At 38.0% G+C, this 24,104-nt stretch overlaps 2 protein-coding genes across 2 annotated transcripts in view; one reads left to right on the top strand and one right to left on the bottom strand.

Annotated features, from left to right (window-relative positions):
- The window catches only part of LOC140140914 (activating signal cointegrator 1 complex subunit 3-like), a 120,164-nt gene extending 103,368 nt beyond the window's left edge, over nt 1-16,796 (top strand). Inside the window, 10 exon segments of the mRNA XM_072162668.1 lie at nt 483-594; nt 1,301-1,435; nt 4,323-4,378; nt 5,715-5,883; nt 9,907-10,058; nt 11,302-11,437; nt 12,779-12,890; nt 13,611-13,705; nt 15,353-15,518; nt 16,356-16,796. Coding sequence (XP_072018769.1) covers nt 483-594; nt 1,301-1,435; nt 4,323-4,378; nt 5,715-5,883; nt 9,907-10,058; nt 11,302-11,437; nt 12,779-12,890; nt 13,611-13,705; nt 15,353-15,518; nt 16,356-16,549 — 1,327 coding nt within the window. The 3' untranslated portion in view covers nt 16,550-16,796.
- A 3,824-nt stretch (nt 16,797-20,620) lies between these two features.
- Nucleotides 20,621-21,870, bottom strand: LOC140140379 (uncharacterized). The gene is made up of 2 exons (XM_072162139.1): nt 21,377-21,870; nt 20,621-21,110 (listed from the first exon to the last, which is right to left on the bottom strand). Exons 1-2 carry the CDS (start codon nt 21,868-21,870, stop codon nt 20,621-20,623), a joined length of 984 nt encoding a protein of 327 aa, XP_072018240.1.
- Nucleotides 21,871-24,104: the final 2,234 nt, after the last annotated feature.

Raw genomic sequence — 24,104 nt, forward strand, 5'->3', positions numbered from 1 at the left:
AATGTGGACCAGTGTGACATTAGAATATTACAATTTGAGTTAAGGCCCATGAAAAAGGATACAGGCTGTAGATACCAGAACTATAATTGAAGACCTACCTAACTAAAAAGACTAGTTTGCGTCTGACGTCAGGGCAAAGGTGCAATGTGATTGGTCTTGTTGACAGGACATCATACACAAACTAGTCTTTTTAATTCAGTCTTCAATTATAATAGCCACACATTTCTTGGTACATTTTAAGCATTTAGAATCTTGAGTATAGGTTAACATGTTAATCTTACTATTTTATGTTACTTTAGGTTTGATTGTCACAGCATTCAAAAAACACCCTAAAACCTGTGTTTTTACCCTTATTTCCAAAAACTAGTCAAATATTAAAATCGTACTTTATTTAGAAGTTTGGTCCAACTACAGGATTAGGATTTTGATAAAATAGGATATGTTTTGAATCCGAATAAAATTCTTGATAATCTTGATTTCAGTTTCTATGAGTTGGAAGGAACAGATCATGACAGTATCAACAGATTTCTGTCGCATCTTGTAGAGAAATCCCTCTTAGAATTGCAGAACTGCTATTGTATAGAAATTGCTGAGGTATGTCAAAAGTTTGTTTGTTATTATTTTTTTTAATTATTATTGTTTTGTATTTTTGTTGTTTTTACTAAATGGCTTTGTTGCCAAAATTGGTTTGCAGAAAATAAAATGGAAAACTGATCTGAAGGCCAAATCTACTGCCTTCCAATTAGGCCTCTAAGGACTATTTTGATTGGTTACAAAGAGGGTTATGTCATGTATTGAGCCAATCAGAGATGTGGCAAGAAGAGTAAGTAGGGCTGAATTGCTGAGAAATCTAAAAGCTCTATTTTGATTGGTTACTCGGGTGATTATACCATGTGATTAACCAATCAGAGACATTATAATAAAGGCAGTAGTGTCCATTGGATTAAAATGTTAGTATACAAATATTAACATGTTAACATTCTTTCAGTGTGATGTAGCCCTCAAATTAGCCAATCCAGGGTATTTTGAAAAATTTGAAACGTTTCTCTATGACTTGAAAACAGACTGAAATGTAGGGCCCCAATGCAACACTATAGGGCATTGAAGGCAATTGCCTTTGATGCCTTAGATTAATTTGAGGGCTGGTGTGATAGTAGAATTATATTCACAAGGTTAAAGATGGATTGTTCCAATCCATGAGCTGGAACCACAAGTAGAATGGAGCAATAGAAAACAAAACAATGAAACAATACATATTGTGAAACAATCATATTTTCTTTCCCTTTTCTTCTTATTTTAGGATGACAGAGTTATCGAGCCGTTAACCCTGGGTCGCATCTCATCCTTCTACTACCTGCACCATAGAACAGTGAAGATGTTTAGGGAAAGCCTTAATAATGACACAACCTTGCCAGATCTTCTTACAGTACTATCAGTAAGTCTGTCACACAGTTTTACTTCCAATTCATAACCTCGTGAATATATGCAATGCACAAGAGTCAATCAAACTTATTTATTTGCCAAAACGCGAATGCGATGCTCGGTTGCTAATAAACAACAGAGTACCTCTGTGTAACATTAGTAAACCTCAGTGTATGTATTCTATGCGAACGAACAATTTACACATACGCCACAACCGTATTTGTAAAATTCAAGCTTTTCAATTGTTTAAAGGTAAAATTAAAGTTAAGTTAAAATTGTATTTTGTTTTTGAAAAAAATATGATAATATTATACATACAGTTAGGACGCTGGACAACCAATCTTTAGAAATGCATAGTCGCGCTAAAAGTCGATCGATACATGTTAAAATCAGCACAATTCAGAGATACACCTTTTTGCTATGACATTTATTTTCTCGGTCAAATATAAAGCAATATTTTTTTTTCTTCAGTAATGTCAGTTAAAGACATAGTGCTTGGATATACATTTTTTAAAATCCTGGTGTTAAAATTCAAGCATCATATTTTGTCTTTTAGTGTGATATTTTAGATTTTTATAGGCCTTTAGTTCGCCTGCGAGCTTTTTACGGAATTTATTTTTTAGCGTCTCAAACTAATATAGTTTGCTAAAGAAAGATATTTCCCACCTCTGTAAAGCACATCGTGTGGGTTTATATATTATAGTTTTGTCAGAATTTCCATTTTTATTTTACCCTTTTTCCCTTCATGCTCCGAAAATGTGAAACTCAGTACTTTATCTCGAGAGCAACCAGCAGAAATAATCGATATTTCAATTGTTGTCAACCAGATCCCTTTTCCATTGAAAACCAGGATTGCCTGACCAGCGATTTGGTAGCCCAAATCCTCAATTCTGGTAAATGAGGTGAATTTTGGAAATTTGCTCCCGTGATAGCCTGCAATTTCAATTTATAGGGGCTATGGATTCCATGATTATGAAAAACATTTTGTCTGTTTGTTTGTTTGTTTATTTACCTAGGATGAGGTCCATGGGAAAATCCACTGTCCAAACCTAGAAAAATTCGCGTGTTATTAGAGGGATTTTAATTTTCTGTCCCTCCTATCTCCAGGTGAATTTTGAATCACCCCCCCCCCCATCGCGGGTTGGCATTTTCATTACACCCTTCAGACTTGCGTTCGGGTTTGTGTAGGCCTATTTGTCATAATTTAGCGCTATATGACCTACTTTCTAAATGTATAGCTATAGCCGTGCTATATAAATATTATAAGGTACCGGTATGTAATATTATGTAGGCCTATGGGGGTGGGGTGGGTACTCAACACATTTTAACTATGACTTACAATGCAAGGCTCATTGTTGCCATAAATGATTTTTCCTTTAGGTCATTATAATAGGTTGTTATAAACTTCCATGTTTAACCTTGTATTGTTTTGGCTGCTTCATTATGACTTTCGGTGGGTTTAAGCAATTTCAAACAAACACAAACAAAACGCACTATACCCAGTCACCTTCATGACAATTGAAACACTTGGTAATTTCTTTGCTATATTGAAGTTCTGGCAACACTGTATCCAGGCCGGGCACCCAGAGATATCGATCTACAATGCTAGTATTAGCCTAAGATTTCACGCGTGGATTTGAAATTTTTTCAGCTGGTAGTCAAAAATTTTAGAATCAAAACGGAAATTCTGACAAAACTATAATATATCGCTCACGGTGATGTGCGTTAGAAAGTTGGGGAAAATCCTTCTTTAGCGAACTATATTACTTTGAAAAGCTAAAAGGTTGATCCAAAAAAAGGCTCATGGGCAGAGTTGAAGCCTATCAAAATCGAAAATCTTACACTAAATGACTGAATTTCACGACTAAGTTTAACACTAAGATTTGAAAAAAAATACTGTATCAAGCATTACAGTTTTTTCCTGACATTTACTGAAAAAATGAAAATTATTGCTTTTCATTTGGCTGAGAAAAAAAATTTTACACTGAAAAGGTGTAACTCAAAATTTTGTTCATTTGAATACCAAATTCGATCGTTTGTATTGCCTTATTAAATGACTGAGTGAGCCTTGCAGAACAATAACAATCGGTTGTCCAGCGTCCTAACTGCATATGGAGTCAAACAAGTTGAAAAGTGATGGTTATGAATGAGGTCAATGACTTTGCATCAGTTATTTTTCAGGTATTGTGAAAAATCTAAACATTTTGCTTGGACCTTGGAATATCCTTCCTCGGTTCCAAAAGCAACATTTTAAAGAGTTTTCACAATACCCACAAAAAAACTGAATCAGATGTGCAGTCATTAACCTCCAAGTCTCACACAGTTTTTAAAGAGTTGAAAGGAAAAGTGCAATGAAGTTCAATATCATCATAAAAAGATCCAAGACCTTAATTCTGATTTCTGAAAAAAGTAGTTTAAATTGGAGGTTCATGGCTGAATATGATTTTGTTATAGTGCAAATGATAAAAATCAGTGCACACTCTATCCCATTACTCTTCTTCAGAATAATGTGGGGTGCATGGGGGAAAAATTAAAGTTCAGGTAAAATTATGATAAATGGTCTATTTACCCAAGGGTCCCAGGATCAAATCCTGGTCAAGGCAGAACCAATAAATTATATGCAAAATAATAAATGGTAGCAAAATCTAAATCATACAATAATAAAGTAGGACATGTTTTAGTAAAATGGAAGACATGACCTTAGTTTTAGTAAAAACTGACCTTATATTAAGTATGCCTGGACCAGGAGCTATTAAAATGAGCTCCTGGTCCCAAAGATGGCTCCTGGTCCTATAGTTTGTAGTGTGAAATATTGAACACACCAGGAGCTAAAAGACCTGAGTAAAAATATGTAAGTTTGGAAATTATTACCATGCTAAATGTTATTTCTTATTTCACAGGATGCACATGAATATGAAGATTTACCTGTGAGACATAATGAGGATAGTATGAACAGGTGAGTGAGAAATCTATCTAAAGTTTTATGCTCCAACCTGTGGGTGTACTGAAAAGTTTGGGGAGAGTATTGAAGTTTGGGTTGGGTAGATATGTACCTCTGAGAATCTGGAAATGGGACCATTATTCAAATTTTCAAGAAAAAATGAACCCATTCCCAAACCAGAGGCCCAGATTTTGGACCAAATGTAGCACAAATTGTGCAATTTCTCTTTTGGGAGTTTTGGCGCAAGATTCACAAAATTTAGCCAATTTTCTGACAAATTTGGCATCATTTGGAAAGTAGACCCATTTATATACCAGTTTTCCATTCTAACACCAAAATCCCGAAAATGAGACACATTTCAGCATCATATTCTGGTATATAATAACAGTTTCTACTGAGAAGACCTCTCTCCGGCTTACCTGAAAACGATCAGTAACAATTCTACCATGAAGGCTCTCTTGCATATTTGGAGAGCAGTCAGTAGCTTAGTTGGAGCTGTTGAAGCTCAAGGCCAGAAATTGACTGTAATTGAAAAAGAGTGGTTTTCCAAAACTCAATCAATCCTCTTTTGAACAAAATCAAATCCAAGCATATAACACTCATGATTATAGTGAATATTTAAATATGAACTATCCTATTCTCCAAAACTTACTCTTGCTTTTTTGACAGCCAAGTGAATATGTGTTATTTTTCCAAAACTCCCTTGGCACTCACATCCAGGTATTGTGTATAGACCCTCTGCAATATTATGTTACTCATCCTCTTTTGAATATAATCCTGTCCACCAGGAGGCCTCCACAGGGCAATTTGCATGATAGTACAATAAAACAGGGGATAGGTATGAGTGGTTATGGAATCGAACTGCAGACACTTGGAACTGTCCACCAAAAGGGCTGCCATTTCAATTTTTATACCGTTATGGTTGGTTCATTGCATAGGGTCGATTGCTAAACTCACTTTGCCCAGAAGGTGATTTTCTTATGGGTCAAAGTGGACTGAGTATAAGTTCATCAGGTTTGTTGATTAAATAAACAAGAGACATTTTTGTGTGACAAAACCAAGTGAATTTTTACTCACTACAATATTTCGTCCTTCACATCGGAGGACTTCATCAGGTATGGCTGATATTGTCATCTGATCCACTTTCCCGGGAGATGGGTTTCCGGTGAGGCTTAGACTCTTTTCAGTCTTTAAAAGCGGATCATAAACGTGGCTAAGGAAATATGTGCCCTCCTCTCTGTTTAAGGACTGAGTATGTTTTGGAAAATCGTTTTAGTTTTATACTTTTATTGGTAATACTTTTTGCTGTTTACTTCATAACTGTTATTGAACTGATATCGTTTATGTGCAGTGACCTTGCCCAGAAGCTCCCTCTAGAGGTGAACCCACATTCGTTGGACAGTCCACATACAAAGACGCACCTACTACTTCAAGCTCACTTCAGCAGAGAGACTCTTCCGTGTAGCGACTACTTCACCGATACTAAGTCAGTTTTGGATCAGTCTATACGTATATTACAGGTAAGATGGAGGCAGTTATGCTAGTGCTCTAGTGTCCTGTGTCTACTAAGCTATAGTGCATCATTTCAGGGCATCCGCGGGATGGACTATAGTGGGAATTCCAATTGAATGAACGCAGCTTTCAATAGCGTGACGAATTTTTGCGTACACTGCGCGATGTACGCCAGCGTGTGCGACTGTGCGTGAGTAACGCAGAAGTGAATCCAACCATGGCAACGCACTTGTGATTGGTTAGCATTGTATCCAAGGTCGTGCGTTCGTGTTGTAATTTGAAATACGCGATATACGATCGCGGTTGGATCGAGTACAGCTGCTGAAAGCTGCGTTCATTCAATTGGAATTCCTACTATAGTTAGCAAAATAGCATGTCCGATGATAAATTAGGCTGTCTTGGATGTGGGGACAAGTGCTATGAGAGTTCAATTTTGCAACTGACTTCAGTTTTTTTGTTTTGTTTGTCAGCTTTATTTGTACACTTGCTCTGTACAAAGCACAGGAGCTTTCTAAGTAATCTTTTTTTAAAGTTCATTGTTTTTAGATTTGAAATTGACTTTAAGTGCGGTTGTTCACACTGCTGTCATAGATGGTGTGGTGAATACTCATTATTTGGCGTGGAAGTGATTATTGATTATTGTAATGTTATGCAGGGTTTTTTCTTCATTAAATTTGTGGTTCATTTCAAAGCAGCAGATGTTTTGTTCAGTATGCGAATTGAATGTGGATCATTAATATTAATGAGGAGACATTAATATTAATAAGGCATTATCATAATTGAATTGTCTGTGGCATTGCCTATGATATTACGATGGCATTGATTGGAGCTGTTGAATGTTATGTACTATTCAATGCTTGGAAAAGAATTTGTTTTGTATTGTATTGTATTATACAAAAAAATTGTATATGTTTGTGCAAATTGTAGTAATATATCACTCTCTCAAATTTGAACTCTTCCATTTCACTTGGCTTTGCTTTATGAAATGGACAAATTAAAATATGACGTTGTGTTATATTTTTTACCATGCCCAGACATTCCACATTTGTATAATATCAATATAGCTGATTAAGTATAATTGCCAATTTTTGTTCTGAGAAGTCATTGAAGAAAATTACTTTGAAAATTTGAGAATGAAAAATAAATAGGCAGAGCAGGACAAGAAAAGGCAAATAAAGAAAAAATAGATGCATGCTGGGGTAAGGGGAAGTTGAGCATCCCCGGTTTAATTTAATTTTCTCAACCTATGTACATAGATATATTTCTTTATGCTATGTGTGTGCATTGTAAGCAAAGATTGCTGGTTATTAACTTCTCAGAATTATACAGTAAGCGTGTCTGCTTGATTTTGTCATTGTAAGGGAATGTTCAGAAATGACTTGTACTCAGACTCTGCTAGACTTGGAGTTAACTTAGTTTTGAATGCAAGCTGTAATTTACTTCAGTACTGTAACAGATTGGAATCACTGAATAAACTTAGACCCTCCCCCTTTGGGCTGTTAAAAACTTAGATTCCTCTTCTTTCTGCAAAATTTTTCAGACCCCTTCATATTTTCTGACTTCCCTACCCAAGTATTTCTGAACAAGAGAAGATATCTTACACTTCCCATAATGCATTGCTTCCATTTCAATTATCTGTACTGATTTGTTGTCTAGTGCAACATGGGCTGATAGTGCCAAATGGTACCTCAGTAAACAGAGCACATCCAGATTTTGCAAATTATGTTTATTTCATGACTATCAATCCATGTTTAGCCAGTCTATTCTTGAAAACAAAATGGAACCGGTACCAAGTAATAGAAGTGTTATTTGATGAAATGAGGTGATATATCATTTTGCAAAGGATTCTGGGATGAGTATGATATCTTCTCTGTTTCTGAACACTAACACTTTGTGTGTTTTATATATCAGTTGAATTGATCAGTGCAAGCTAGTCGCTGCCCTCAGATTTCTAACAACATGAACTCCATTCTCATGTTTATTTGTTTGTTTGTTGCAGGCCATGATAGAGGTCTCAGCTGACCAGGGCTGGTTGGTCACTGCTCTCAGATCCATGCAGTTAGTACAGATGGCATTGCAAGGATGTTGGATCCATGATTCAGCACTCCTTATATTACCTCATGTCTGTTTGTTTGTTGCAGGCCATGATAGATGTCTCAGCTGACCAGGGTTGGTTGGTCACTGCTCTCAGATCCATGCAGTTAGTACAGATGGCATTGCAAGGACATTGGATCCATGATTCAGCACTCCTTATATTACCTCATGTTTGTTTGTTTGTTGCAGGCCATGATAGATGTCTCAGCTGACCAGGGTTGGTTGGTCACTGCTCTCAGATCCATGCAGTTAGTACAGATGGCATTGCAAGGACGTTGGATCCATGATTCAGCACTCCTTATATTACCTCATGTTTGTTTGTTTGTTTGTTGCAGGCTATGATAGATGTCTCAGCTGATCAGGGTTGGTTGGTCACTGCTCTCAGATCCATGCAGTTAGTACAGATGGCATTGCAAGGATGTTGGATCCATGATTCAGCACTCCTTATATTACCTCATGTTTGTCTGTTTGTTTGTTGCAGGCTATGATAGATGTCTCAGCTGATCAGGGTTGGTTGGTCACTGCTCTCAGATCCATGCAGTTAGTACAGATGGCATTGCAAGGATGCTGGATCCATGATTCAGCACTCCTTATATTACCTCATGTTTGTCTGTTTGTTTGTTGCAGGCTATGATAGATGTCTCAGCTGATCAGGGTTGGTTGGTCACTGCTCTCAGATCCATGCAGTTAGTACAGATGGCATTGCAAGGATGTTGGATCCATGATTCAGCACTCCTTATATTACCTCATGTTTGTCTGTTTGTTTGTTGCAGGCTATGATAGATGTCTCAGCTGATCAGGGTTGGTTGGTCACTGCTCTCAGATCCATGCAGTTAGTACAGATGGCGTTGCAAGGATGTTGGATCCATGATTCAGCACTCCTTATATTACCTCATGTTTGTCTGTTTGTTTGTTGCAGGCTATGATAGATGTCTCAGCTGATCAGGGTTGGTTGGTCACTGCTCTCAGATCCATGCAGTTAGTACAGATGGCATTGCAAGGATGTTGGATCCATGATTCAGCACTCCTTATATTACCTCATGTTTGTCTGTTTGTTTGTTGCAGGCCATGATAGAGGTCTCAGCTGACCAGGGTTGGTTGGTCACTGCTCTCAGATCCATGCAGTTAGTACAGATGGCATTGCAAGGACATTGGATCCATGATTCAGCACTCCTTATATTACCTCATGTCTGTTTGTTTGTTGCAGGCCATGATAGATGTCTCAGCTGACCAGGGTTGGTTGGTCACTGCTCTCAGATCCATGCAGTTAGTACAGATGGCATTGCAAGGATGTTGGATCCATGATTCAGCACTCCTTATATTACCTCATGTTTGTCTGTTTGTTTGTTGCAGGCTATGATAGATGTCTCAGCTGATCAGGGTTGGTTGGTCACTGCTCTCAGATCCATGCAGTTAGTACAGATGGCATTGCAAGGACATTGGATCCATGATTCAGCACTCCTTATATTACCCCATGTTTGTCTGTTTGTTTGTTGCAGGCTATGATAGATGTCTCAGCTGATCAGGGTTGGTTGGTCACTGCTCTCAGATCCATGCAGTTAGTACAGATGGCATTGCAAGGATGCTGGATCCATGATTCAGCACTCCTTATATTACCTCATGTTTGTCTGTTTGTTTGTTGCAGGCTATGATAGATGTCTCAGCTGATCAGGGTTGGTTGGTCACTGCTCTCAGATCCATGCAGTTAGTACAGATGGCATTGCAAGGATGTTGGATCCATGATTCAGCACTCCTTATATTACCTCATGTTTGTCTGTTTGTTTGTTGCAGGCTATGATAGATGTCTCAGCTGATCAGGGTTGGTTGGTCACTGCTCTCAGATCCATGCAGTTAGTACAGATGGCATTGCAAGGATGCTGGATCCATGATTCAGCACTCCTTATATTACCTCATGTTTGTCTGTTTGTTTGTTGCAGGCTATGATAGATGTCTCAGCTGATCAGGGTTGGTTGGTCACTGCTCTCAGATCCATGCAGTTAGTACAGATGGCGTTGCAAGGACGTTGGATCCATGATTCAGCGCTTCTTATATTACCCCATGTTGAACATCAACATCTACAGTTATTCAGGTAAGCTACTAGTTGTGTGGATATCGTCATTGGGCAGGAAAAACCTCCTATGTGCTTTTGGCCCCTGAACATGTTTAAACTAAAACTGCCAACAGGTTACATAGGAGGTTTTGCTTTAAACATGTTCAGGGCCAATTACACATACAAGGTTTTTCCTGCATATCGACTACAGGTTTACTGTTAAGCGGCCTGGTAATATACATTGATCTTATAGGAAATCTTATAGAAAGCCACCAGTCACATTCATATTTCGATATGTGACCCATCACATCGAAACACAGCAGGTGTCAAAAATGGACTTTTAGATTGCATCACCAAGTTAGAGGACTGCTTTTATGCTGTTTTCTATATTATCTTTAAAATGTGGGCTTCCGACAACTACCTTGTTTCAATGTGATGAGTCACATATATATTGCAGTTATTGAGTTAAATAATTGACAAATAATAGGCCAAAACAAAAGTTATTGCTATTTCTCCTCCCAGGAAAAATCATGCGGGGGGGGGGGGTAAAACCCATTACATTGAGCCGTGGTATCTCACAAATTGAACCCATACCTTTCCCTATGAGTGTGGGCTTTATTTTTCTCAATATTTGAGCACTGACACAGCTAGATCAGGCACAGCTTGTCTTAATTTAACAGCAGAGATACAGATGAAATCAAGTAATTCTGTGATTTGATGGTTTCATAGTTATGGGACTGTATTCATAACCTCATTAATAAACGCGATGCGTGTGATCCAATTACATTTAGTTATTTGTGAAAACGCGAAAAATCTACGCGCGCACTGGCTGCCGTATTTGGATTATGCGCTACCATGTTTGCACAGATTGTGATACGCACTTTTGTTATTGGTCGTCCTGTTTTAGCCTGATCGATTTTTGGAAAAATCATCTATTTTTATAAACTTTTGAGCAAAATTTTGTGTTATTTTGTAAGGTGAAGAGATTAAAGTGACGGTTATGAATGAGATTAATAACTTTGCATCGGTAATATAGTCGGGCATTGTGAAAAATCTAAACATTTTGCTTTGGACCTCGGAATATCCTCGGGGCTCGCCCTCGGGATATTCCTCGGTTCAAAGGCAAAATGTTTAGATTTTCACCACAATGCCCTCAAATAACCGATGCACAGTTATTAACCTCTAAATAGTGTACTGTAAACTGCTAAATAGTGGGAGATGTGATAGTATAATTTCTGTATGGGCAATCCCTCAAACTCCCCACTTTTGTCTCTCTCTTCAGACCTCCAACAAGAGGGAGGAGCAAATCTGCAGCACCGATACAAACTTTGCCAGAACTTGTGGACATTTTAGGTGGAAAACGGCATCTGTTGAACAAGATGGTCACGCCAGAACTGACTGACAGACAAGCTGATGAAGTGAGTACTTAAAGTTAAAGCTCCGCTTTTGGTTCAAGTTCCTTGGGGAATCAGTCAAGGTTAAAATTTATCCATGTAAATTCTCTTCTGTCTGTCATCAAAGTAACAGGTGTGTTGTTAGTTCTTCTGTGGAGAACTGGGTAAGCAGGGCTTCCTGTTTAACTGTTGTGTTAGTGCTAGAAAGGCGCATCCGCAATGGCCTTGTGTTGGATTTTGAAAATGCATTTACAGAGGAATCCAAAAACTTGAGAAAAATATTTATCTCTACAAGACATTGGATTTTGAGATTGTTCACTTGAGGTCCATTTCGCTAAATTTTTAACCCTTCGTAACTCAAGTAACCGTTCGTAAAGTTAGGAATACCCAATACTAGATGTTACTATACGAAGGGTCCATTCCATGTAGCAAATTCCTATTACGTAGTACTAGTACTAGGGTACCGTTTTGTAAGTAAGTTTAGTTAAACTCGTCATAAGTTAAGAGACTTACGAAGCTTTGTGAAGGTTAGTGAAATGGTCCTCAGGTAATTTAATTGCTCCTAGGAGCAATTCAAGTGCCATTATTCTTAGATTTGATACTGTAACTAATCACATGATTGAATGATTGATTTAGGGATTCAATCATGTTTCACCGTTGTTCATCACCGATTAACATAACGATGCGTCGCGTCGTCTGCGTGGTTTACCGGCGAGGGCAGCTTTAGCTGCCCGAGCGGTAAACCACGCAGACGCTGCTGACGCGAAGTTGATAATCGGTGATGAACAACGATGGCTATGATTGAATCCCTTTCAACAACGAAAAGCAGCTAAAAATCGTATAATTCAAGATTATTTTACGAGGAATGTCAGTTCATCATTGCCACTCAGCCTTACAAAACTTCGATGATTTCTCTTTTGATATCAGCAATAAAACTACAGAATAAAGCGGCAATGTTTAGCCGCTTCCTGATAAATATTGACTTCAACTTGTATGCTGGCATACGCACAAAGGTTCGAGCATGCGAATTTTGGCGCTCTCGGCACAGAAGCGTAGTCTCGCTTCGCGTCAAGTGATATCACGCTACAGTAAAAGTGTTGGTTCATCACGGATTAACAACGGTTGGCTCCTGTACAAAGGTATAGGAAGAGTTGTTGAATGATTGATTGATTAAGAGTGTTGTTCCTTTTGTTTGCTTCATTGATTTGTTATATTTGTGTTGTGTTTACTTAGATATGGAGTGTCATACAGCGGTTACCAGTCATAGAAGTAAGCTTAAGTATTCGTGGTTGGTGGGCTGATGCGATTGATTGATTGATTGATTGATTGATTATTTATTACACTTTTTGTTCAATTCTTATGTAGATATGGAGCGTCATACAGCGGTTACCAGTCATAGAAGTTAGCCTAAGTATTCGTGGTTGGTGGGCTGATGCAAGTGAGGAAGAAGACAGGCCACTACATAGCACCTATATAGGTCAGTAACTCTATCCACACAGGTGTCAACTGCAGAGAAGAAGTTCAAAATTTTCTTCAAAAATAACAATTTTCAGAATTGCACATTTGCATGACCATATTTGGAATCAGCAGTAAAAAATGCATTAAAATGAGTACAAACAAACCCAGTATTGGTTCAGTGGTTCTACACATTTGCCATTTATGCGCTTCAGTCACTCATCTATGCTTGTTACATAATTGACAAAATCCGAATTTTCATGCAGTTGAGGGTGTTTTGGTTCAGCAAATCCATTCAAATCAAGAGAAGAAAGTGTTAAAGTGTTGAGCACTTTCTTTTACATTTTGAAACATCTCTCAATTACTTTGTGCACAAAGCCATTCACATTCCTTTGGAGTTGTTATTATAAGAGCTTTGTTTAAAGGGGTGTGGTCCGATATTTCATGTTCTGTTTTCTATTATACATTGAGGCCCATCATTAAAACAATGTTTCAAAATTCTGAGTTGTATTGCTCCAGGAGTTTTGAGATGAGAAGCAAAAATGTGTATAACAATGCCCTATAAGGTAGTACATACTTCCAGTTGTGGTTACCACAATTCACCACATTTTTTTTCTCACCATCTAATCCCAGTTTTGATGGGGGATGAGGCTGTCGATCAGGTCACACCTCTTTAACATCCACATTGCCATTTGTGACCTGATATTATAATATTTAAATTTCTACATATTTTCCTCCACAGCTGGAATTCCCAAGGATAAAGACTATGTTGCAGTTCATGCAGACCAAGAATATGTGCTTCAAGTTAAACTGAACAGACTACAGAGACAACATAGGGTAAGGCTGTGTAGGGAACTACCATGGACGAAAGAGACCAACACAACAGTCAAAGTGTCGGCATAACTCAATAAAGAGGGCCGATTGTTCCATGAAATGCTAGAGGTGAAACTGCTACGCACATACTGCATATTTTTACGGTCTTTCACATAAACGCGAAGACACGCAACGCTGGCGTGATTGTTAGACACAGCACGATGTAACAATCGGCCCTCATGAATATGTGAGAATTCACAGCATACAAAACACACATACTTTGACTACTCCTCTAAGTAAACTACAAAATTAAAGAAATGCAAAATCTAATATTCTGGCTAGTATTTTTTTAAAGGCCAAATTAAAGCCAACACTTTCAAGTGTGTTTATTTTGTTACCATTTATTTTAACCACACAGATAAAAACATGAATATGTTTCTTCATTTACCAAATAAATAGGCATGAGAATTTTTAGGCTTTTGCCTGAATGCAGGCAGTTTTGTTGTCCACATTAATCCATTTCAATTTTGTTGAGCCTGTTTTGGGTCTTTTAAGCCTGAATTCACATGCTTTTTAGGCAGTTTTCAAAAAAGCTGTTCTCATGCCTGAATAAAAAGAAAGTTCAAAATGAATGTGCATTATAAATTAGATTAAGCAGTGTTAGGATTAAGACGGGACATCAGGCCAAAAGCCCATTAAAAACTGCATGCTCGTTGATATGCAATGCTGCGAGCTGGCAGGCCCCATGAAAGATAGTTACCAAAGTCAGCAAGGTGGACTCAAGTAAGCTGATTTCAGCATCAATGCTGACTATTTGGCAGACATATTTACCTGTTATCTGAAGTCTTGGTACCAGTGGTATAAAGCGTGGCATACATACGGACCATTGTAACATTAAGATATTGAAAATGATTACCGTAACATGTATTATGTGTCAATTGTACAATTGAGTTCAGGCCAGTAAACATGGATGAGAACCATAAATTTCAAAACCAGAATAAATGGCCCTCAAAAATGTTGGGTTATATACTAACACAGCTCTTTAACTTTTTATTTTTTATTTAACCTGGATAAATCATACAATAGCAGAATGATGCCCAGCGTGTGGTGTACAGACAGCCAGCCATTGCCCTGATCGGAACTGGCTGCAAGATCTTCATCATTCACTGCACCTGCCCCACAATTTAAATACAGTAATGAAGGGAGTGGATAATAAATTTGTAATATTTACCTTCACTCATAGGCGTAGTTCCACGTTGACACCATATTTGATCAGTTTAGCTTCAAAATAACAAATTGTACCATAAACTTATTCTATTGCCTAAAGGTGCTGGATTGACTATTCTTCAAGAATTTTTTTCCAACTCCATCCCCCCAATGTCAAAAAGAAATCTACGCCACTGCCTTCACTGGGAATGGAACCATGGACCTCATGCACCAGAGTCAAAGGCCTTAACCACTGGGCCATCATTGCCAATAACCTTGGTCTTAACCCTGGAATTATGGAAACTTTCGGGCTTCATTACTGCTAAACTGCTAAACTAAAGTATTTTAAAGTATAGATATTTATAATGGCAGATACTAAATGAGTCTCCATAATTCAAGGGTTAATCTGAGATGCATTTCTTGAATTTAACCATTCAAATTATTAGTTTGTTTTCTTCCATACAGCCTGACACCAAAGCTCATGCTCCACGTTTCCCAAAGTCTAAATCTGAGGGTTGGTGGCTTGTTCTAGGGGATGTAGATAACAAGGAGTTACTAGCACTCAAGAGAGTTGGTTATGTGCAAGGAAGAAATGTGGTTCAGTTGGCTTTCTATACCCCAGAAACTACTGGTAAGTTTACAAACACAACCATGTAGAGAACAAAAGAGTTACTAGCACTGAAGCCAGTTAGTTTTTATGTGTGCAAGAAATGTTTTTCAGTTGGAGTTCTAGAAATTACTTGTAAGTTTACAAACATGACCATATAGACAACCATGTATAGAGCTAAGCATTACTAGCACTGAAGAGAGTAGGTTATGTGCAAGGAAGAAATGTGGTTCAATTGGCTTTCTATACCCCAGAAACTATTAGTAAGTTTTCAAGAACAAAGCGTTACTAGCGCTGAAGCGAGTTTGTTATGTGCGTGCAAGAAATGTGGTTCAGTCGGCTTTCTATACTCAAGAAACTAGTAAGTTTACATACATGACCATGTAGAGAACATAAAGCTACTTGCACTGAAGATATGTGCAAGGAAGAAATGTGGTTCAATTGGCTTTCTATACCCCAGAAACTATTGGCAAGTATACAAATGCGACCATGTAGAAAACAAAGAGTTACTAGCACTGAAGATATTTTGTTATGAGCAAGGAAGAAAGGTGGTTCAGTTGGCTTTCTATACCCCAGAAACTACTGGTAAGATCACTTTCAAAATGTAAAAGCTTTGCCATGATTTGTTAAATTATGATGCAATGAAGTTTTTAAATTGTGTTACCTGAATGGGAGACTCAGTTTGAACTCAACACCCTCTGTGTAAGATGGTGTGTTAAACTCATGTCTTCTATAAGGGGTTTATAGAATTCAACTGGAATAACCCAATGCAATCTACCATATAATGAGCAGGTGACAAACCGTGCAAACATCAACAACATCTCTCATTTGTTTGTGTTTGTGTGTTTGTCTTTTACACAGGACGGGTGATCTATGCAGTATACATGATGAGCGACTGCTATATGGGAATGGACCAACAGTACAGCATATGTCTGGATGTGCAAGAGGCTAACATAGAGGCACAGATCAATACTGAGATTATACTAGATGGTACTGGGTCAGACTTAGAGCGAGAACTGGATGAAGAGGAAGAATTTTCTTTGGCAAAAGGTTGATTTTCTCTGTGCAACAAATAAGGGTTTATTTAATGCAAGAAGGCCATATCTGCAATAGCTGCCAGGTGTCATATGTGTACAATATAGAATGCAGACACTGTCAAATGTCTATAGGGCAGCTATATAGATAGTGCATACTTGCACTAAACCCTCAAAATGTACCCATAAAGTGATGTTTGAGAGCTTAAATTTCATGTTGCACCAACATGTGCTTTACTAGGTGAACATAATAAATAAATAAATAAATAGATTTCAGATTTATATAGCGCCTTTTTTACAGATATTGAAGGATTCAAAGCGCTGTAATTTCGCTGCCATGGTGAATCATCACAATCAGATCGCATCAACTAGGCCAGTTGCAGCTGAACCTGGCGCAGACCTATCCGCATTTAGATTGTAACATCCACCAATTATCAGTGCAGCTCCCCAAATTCCATTGGGTGAAGAATGTAGAAATGGTCAAAGTCTATACGGCACCTATTGCAGATAGGCTTTCTTAGCCTAACTATTAGAGTGGTGTTTGAGAGCTTAGATTTCATGTTGTGCCAACATGTGATTTACTAGTTAAATATGAGGTTAAAGGTTAACTAGTTTGGCAAGAGATTGTCATTCCTGAAGTTAAGAAATCTTTGTAAAGCCAAAGCTGCTTTGTGAGCTCAATTGTCATTCAATAACACAAGCTTATTCAGAAACAATATTAAAACAAAAACAAAGAAATGAAAACAAAAACAGAGAGATTATTTTTATTTATTATTTCATGGTTTGAAGGGTCCCTGTGAATTGAGTGATCAGGAATTAATATTGTTTGACTATTAAATAAAGAAACTAAACAGAACTCTTGATAAGGCAAAGTCAAAATACTGCATCAACAACTTACAAGTAAATAACAAGTAAATACTGCACTTTGATTTGGGAGGTAAATAGTTCGTGAATCAGTAAAAGACAGTATTTTATTTTTTATCGCTCATACAAGGATTCTTTTGATTGGTCAATTACTATTGCACTCATGTGCAGCTTTCATGGCAACTCTGACACACGCGAGTGTATAGTGGGCACGGTAACCACCTCAACTCACCAATTATAAGTGTGGGTGTCACTTATAAAATAAATATAGTTTATATATTTTTTTTGATTCGCTGGTGATTTATAAAATTAAGTGGAAGAAAAAGAATTTACATGAGTTACATAAAACAAATATTGAATGTTTTTATTCGTTCAATGGAACAAATGTTTTCATTTGGTGAAATATTCAACTTCGTTCAACATCGATGGTTCCCATCAGTATTTCACCTCATGAAAATATTCTTACCAATGTACAATAAACATTCAATACTTGTATACTATTCTATTCTATTCTATTCTATTTTATATACCTCATCTAAAGATTCTCGCCATCTGATGGGTTAAAAGCGTGGGCATAGTTTTGACTATGCCCGCAAAAGTAACTATGCCCGGGCATAGTTCTGTGTGTGCTTTGTTCCCAGCGTAAAATGATATTACGCACACGTTAATGTTTTTGTACGCTATAATTACGCGGAAATCGCGGATTGTAATCTGTGCCGTTCGCATTGAAACTATTATTTCTCTTCCCAAAAGCGATGCTTTTAACCAAACAGATGACAAGAATCTTAAGATTTGGTATATAAAACAAATATTGACTGCTTTTTATTCGGGGCATGGTTAAAATTATAGGCCCACGGTGATCTCAAAACCATGACTACGCCTCGGGCATAGTCATGGTTTTGAGATCACCTTGGGCCTATAATTTTAACCATGCCCCTCATAGCAGTCAATATTTGTATACTATTCTGTTCTATTCTATTCTATTCTATTCTATTCAAGCAGTTATGAAGTGCTCTACTAAGAACACAGCATAATGAATAAGGTAGTATCTTAGTGCTAATGCCTTCTTATATTAGAGACAGGTAATTTTGAATCAGTCCGTTCTCAAAGTCAAATGATGTATCTAACAACATGTTACAAAATGGATACTGCCTTATTAGGGAAAACAGGTGTTGTGAAATACTGTATGTAGAAATAAATAGCATAGCAGATTGTACACTTTCGGAGGTTTGTCCCTGAAGTAAAAGACTATCTGTTCAGAAAAGATATTGTGCACTTCCCGCAATGTATTTCTTCCATTTCAATTCTTTTTACTGATTTGCTATCCAGTGCAACATGGGTTGATAGTCACACAGCGTACCTCAACGAATAGAGTACATCCAGATCTTGCAAAATATGTTTATTTCTTGACTATCACGACCCATGCTTGTCCAGTCTATTATCAACATGATATCAAAGGAAACCTGTACAAAGTAATTAATAGGAGTGTCATTTGCTGTAATGATGTAATGTGCTGGGGAAAAGGAATCATGTTGCAAAGAATTCTGGGCAAGGTATTTACATGGAAGGACAGAAGTGCATCGGTGCATTTACATTGATTTGGATAAATGCAATGGGCTATTCCAGTTGAAATCCATACATCCCCTATGGAAGACATGATCTTAATCTCCCACCCAGAGGTTGTAGGCTTCAAATAGAGTCACCCATTCAGGTGACTCCATTTGATATTCACACTCCCTTAGTGTGAGATGTCTTCCATAGAGGGTGTACAGGTTTCAGCTGGAACAGTCCAATCGTAAATTAACATATTAGTAAACTCCTCAACAAAAGTTTGGAAAGTTTTTTCAAGCATCTGTATCTCAAATTATTTGTGACATATTCATATCGTCTTGCATATCAATGGATAGCTACAATACTCTCCTTTACAATGACACCCCATTTGAAACAATAACATTTTTCACGGCTGAGTACACACCTTGTAAATGTAGTGGGGTGTCAAACAGAATTTGCCAAATTGACCATTATTCTGTGCTCAAACAACGCTAGTCACTAACCTCAATAGCGGGTGGAAAACCCACAGGCAGCCACAATTATAGCCATGCACCTTCTCCTCATGCTGCTCATCAACCTGGTTACACGTTACTGTGGCATGACATTCCATTCTTCAACAAGGATTCATCGCAGGTCAATCAATGTGGTTGCATATGGGCTTCTCTGGCACGTACAGCACGATCAAGTTGGTGTCACAAGTGTTCAATCTGGTTGAGGCCTGGCCCCGGGTCTGGCCTGATGGCAGGCAATTTTGGCTCCACTCCCATATTCTGTAGGTAGTCTTTGACTACCGTGGCCCTGTGGGGTGAGCGGTGTCATCTTGGAGGATTGCATTAGGATTACTTCATTCACAAGGCGTGTACTCAGCCGTGAAAAATGTTATTGTTTTAAATGTGGTGTCATTGTAAAGGGGAGTATTGTAGCTATTCATTGATATGCAACACAATATAAATATGTCACAAATAATTTGAGATACAGATGCTTGAAAAAACTTTCCAAACTTTTGTTGAGGAGTTCATATTAAAATTAAATTTAATAGAAGTGTTTTTGTCCCATTACAGAAATTAAATGAAAATGTGCCAAAAATGCCACGTGCCTCTCAAGTTTAAGTATGGTTGTAAAAAACAATAACTTGGTGCTAAATGTGTAATCCTACTACAATAACTATATTTTCTTGTTTGCTTTAGTGTTTCATACACTCTTATATATAACAACCAATCAAAAAAGTGGTTGGAAAAAGGGTATTGATAATGTATAATTGCACTCTCTGTATCTGTATCTGTCTTGTCACATTACAATCACCATCTCTGGTTGTCGACACGTTGGGGGTCATGTGCAAGTCGCGGTTAAATATTAAAGTGGGCCTTTGAAGTCAGCGTCTTGATGTTGATGGTTTCTAGATTGGTCTTGAAGGTCTTGACGCCGGGTGCGGTGCGAGGTTCTGGTCGAGTTGGTTCCATTCGCGAATAGTCTTTGGATAAAGCGAGTGCCTATAACAGTCTTTGTTTGTGGTGATAACGTTGTAAGCTACTGCCCCCGATTCCCTGGTCCTGGGTTGACTGGATGAATTTGTATCACGAAGATGACATTTGATGTTACTTGGTATGTACCCGTGAGTTTCTTTGTAGATGGTCGTCAAGCGTAATTTGGTCCCACGGTCCTGAAGAGGTTCCCACTCTAAATCAGCAAGAATTTTAGTGATACTGGACTCCCTGCTGTAGTCGCCAACAGTAAACCTGGCAGCTCTTTTTGGATTCTTTCTAACTTATCCCCATCTGATTTGTGCTGTGGATCCCAGATCCCGGAGCAGTACTCTAACTTGGGTCTTATCAGGGACTTGTAGGCAATAGACTTAGTGCTGTTGTTGCAGTAATATATGTTTCTCTTCAGCAAGCCCAGCATTTTATTAGCCTTGGTAACAGTTTGATTGATGTGAGTAGACCATTTCAAATCATTGCTAAGTTCAACGCCGAGGTACGGGTGATGTTTCACCTCCTCGAGGATATGGTGACCCATCTTGTAATTCTTGGTAACTGGATTCCTCTTGTGAGTGACTCTCATACTGAAGCACTTGGAAGAATTAAAAGACATCTGCCAGTCTCTCTCCCACTTGACTAAAGCATCAAGATCTTCTTGGAGTTTCTCGGAATCCTCGGTGGATTGTATTCTGTTGTAGAGAATACAAAAAAAAAGTCTGACCTTTGAGTGAACTTTTGACGGCAAATCATTAATGTATGCCAAAAACAGTAGGGGTCCCAAGACTGTACCTTGGGGACCCCGACGTAACACAAGCTCTGGTGGAATGAAACTCCTTCCAAAACCACCTGCTGGTGACGACAAGTAAGGAAAGACTCAAGCCACTTCAATGTGTTGTTTCTGATTCCCATATGGTGAAGCTTCATCAGAAGACGTTGGTGGGGCACTGAATCAAACGCCTTGCTGAAATCCATAATAATTAGGTCCGCCTGGCCTTTATCATCCAAAATCTTAACAAGGTCGTCAACAAGAGCAGATAATTGAGTGTCACAAGAACGTCCTTGACGAAAACCATGTTGCACGTCAACCAATATGTGATGTTGATCAAAATGATTCATGATGTGGTGATGCAGGATATGCTCCAAAATCTTACATGGAATTGATGTCAACGAAATTGGTCTGTAATTTCCAGGGTTACTTCTATCGCCTTTCTTATGAAGCGGAGTTACGTTAGCATCAAGCCAGGCATCAGGTAAACATCCCGAATCAAGCGATTTTTGAAAAATCTTGGTTAACACAGGAGCTATTGAAGAGGCGCAAACTTTCAAAATCTTCGCTGGTATAGCGTCTGGGCCCGAAGCTTTATTTGGATTCACATCTTGCAAAAGTTTCTCAACACCATGCGTGTCAACGACAATATCTGGTAAATCAGGAAAATCTGAGTCCGTCATATTAGGAAATTATCTTTGTCCTCGTCGGTAAATACTGAACAAAATTGGTTGTTAAGCACATTAGCTTTGTCTTTAGCAGAGCAGACTTTGGTACCATCAGAAGAAGTCAAAGATGAGACGCCAAACACCTCCTGCCTCTTTGATTTGATGAAATTCCAGAACGGTTTAGTGTTGTTACTCTCTAGACTACCGCCGATGATATCATGAACATACTCTCGCTTTGCTTTACGGATTTTACGGTCTGTTTGTCTCACTGAAAATGTTTGAAGGCATCCCAGGCAGCTGTGGAGCCATGTTTCTTTGCTTTATTATAAAGGCGTTTCTTTTTACAAATATCTTTCTTAATTGAATTGTTGATCCACGGTAACTTCCATCTTGAAGAAGTCATTTTGGAAGGCACAAATTCATCCATAGAATTCAGGATAACTTGATTAAATTCAGTCACAAGTTCATTAACAGTCTTAGCGTTTATATAGTCAGGAGTCAACTTCTCGTCGAAAGACTTAATCTTGTCCCCTATGTCGTCAAACTTGGCTTTCTTCTCTCCCTGGTGATAACTTTTTTTTCAAAATATCTAGAGCTATTTCAAAAACCACTGAGCCAATACTAGGCTTGTTTGTACTCATTGTAATGCATTTTCCCGCTGATTTCAAATATAGAAAAATAAAGAAAATGTAAAACTTGTCGTCTGCAGTCAACACCCACATGGAAGAAGTTAAGTCATCCTCTGGTAGTAGTCACGATGCACAGCTTGGTTTTGTAAACATGTCCATGAAGAGTTCACAGTATTTAGTGGTATTTGCACAAAACTTTGAATAGAGGTTATCCGTGTTCTATAATCTGCATATCCTATCAACGACTGCTATACCTTGTTTAGGACTTTCAAAAGAAGTACCTGCATGTGCAACCATGACTGTTTCAAAATAGCCCGCCAAGAGTCATGCAGGTAACTCCGAGGTCATGCATTGAATTGTTTTGAATAAGGAATACTACGGGAACCAGCGCCTTTTGTTAGAAGTCACACCTGAGTGAAGTGGATAACCTCTATTGTTAAAGGATCCGGAGGATGGTCTGATTTCATCACATGCTATTTCCACCTTGGCTGAATTACCTTGATCCCCACAACCCATCTATGAAGTGTCATGCTAATATGTGCCTGGACACCTCGAATAAGCCGTAAAGTCCCCCTCTGGTCATTTTTACTTTTTTGCATATTTGAAAAAGAGCATGTTTCAGGGATTAAAATGACACCTCAATGAACTTCATATGACAATCAGAAGCGAAGTTATGGCTTGTTATAGGGTGTCATGAATCAAAACGCGAAACCGTGAAAAACGCGTTCAAAGTTATGGAAGCATAATGACCATTCATCAGATGGGCCTCAGAAAATGTAGATTATTTCATATTTCCACTTATTTCTTTAAAATAAAACTTTGTATGTGTTTAGAAGAAAGCTTAAACATTTAAAATCGGCAAAAATCTCAACTCGCATAAAATACGAGATTTGCATATATTTTCACCTGTAGCTCGAAATGAAGTTTGCGAGTTTACGGCTCATTCGCTGGCGATCCAGCCACATATACCAATCCCTTGATACAAGAATCAAAATTTAAAGACTTCTCACAGAGCAGGCAGCTGCCCCTGGCTATACCATTGGTGGAGAGCAAGTGGAATCAAAATAGCGGTTTAGGAGACTAACTTGCATACTTTTCACATGCACACAGGCAGTAAGAAGGGAAAACAAATTTCAACACAGAAAAGTTGTTGCTCCTATAGTTATTATAATACAAAAGGGCATGTTTATAGTTATTTGTGATTTGTCCGTATGTGATATACTGTAAAACCTCGTCTACAAGCATATAGAGTGCTTCTGATGAAAGCTAAAGTAATCCAGGCGCCATTATGGAATTTGAGCAAATAAATTACAGATCTAAGCATATACAAACAAGTATTATTGTAAGACTGATCTATTGTCTTGGCATATTTACCTATGTATCGTATTAATTTAGCTTTCCTCAAAAACACTGTATATGCTTGTAGAGGCACACACCAGTATGAGTAGAACTAGGATGCATATCATCCAATGAAGATATACAAGGGAATGATGATTTTATATTCAGTGATATATAATGTGGTGACATTATGATAGGATATTTGCAAGAAAGTCAGTGGTGACATGCATTGGGGAATAAAACAATGAATCTTGAACCACAAAAAGTATAGATATATACCAA

The sequence above is a fragment of the Amphiura filiformis genome, chromosome 19, assembly GCF_039555335.1.
Source record: "Amphiura filiformis chromosome 19, Afil_fr2py, whole genome shotgun sequence".
Lineage (NCBI taxonomy): Eukaryota > Metazoa > Echinodermata > Ophiuroidea > Amphilepidida > Amphiuridae > Amphiura > Amphiura filiformis.

What these genes read in the sequence shown, in the direction of transcription:
- LOC140140379 (XM_072162139.1), bottom strand. Translation starts at nt 21,870, where the DNA reads ATGACGGACTCAGATTTTCCTGATTTACCAGATATTGTCGTTGACACG. An exon ending in ATTATGGATTTCAGCAAGGC is followed by an intron (nt 21,111 to 21,376) that starts GTTTGATTCAGT and finishes TCTCTACAACAG; the next exon opens with AATACAATCCACCGAGGATT.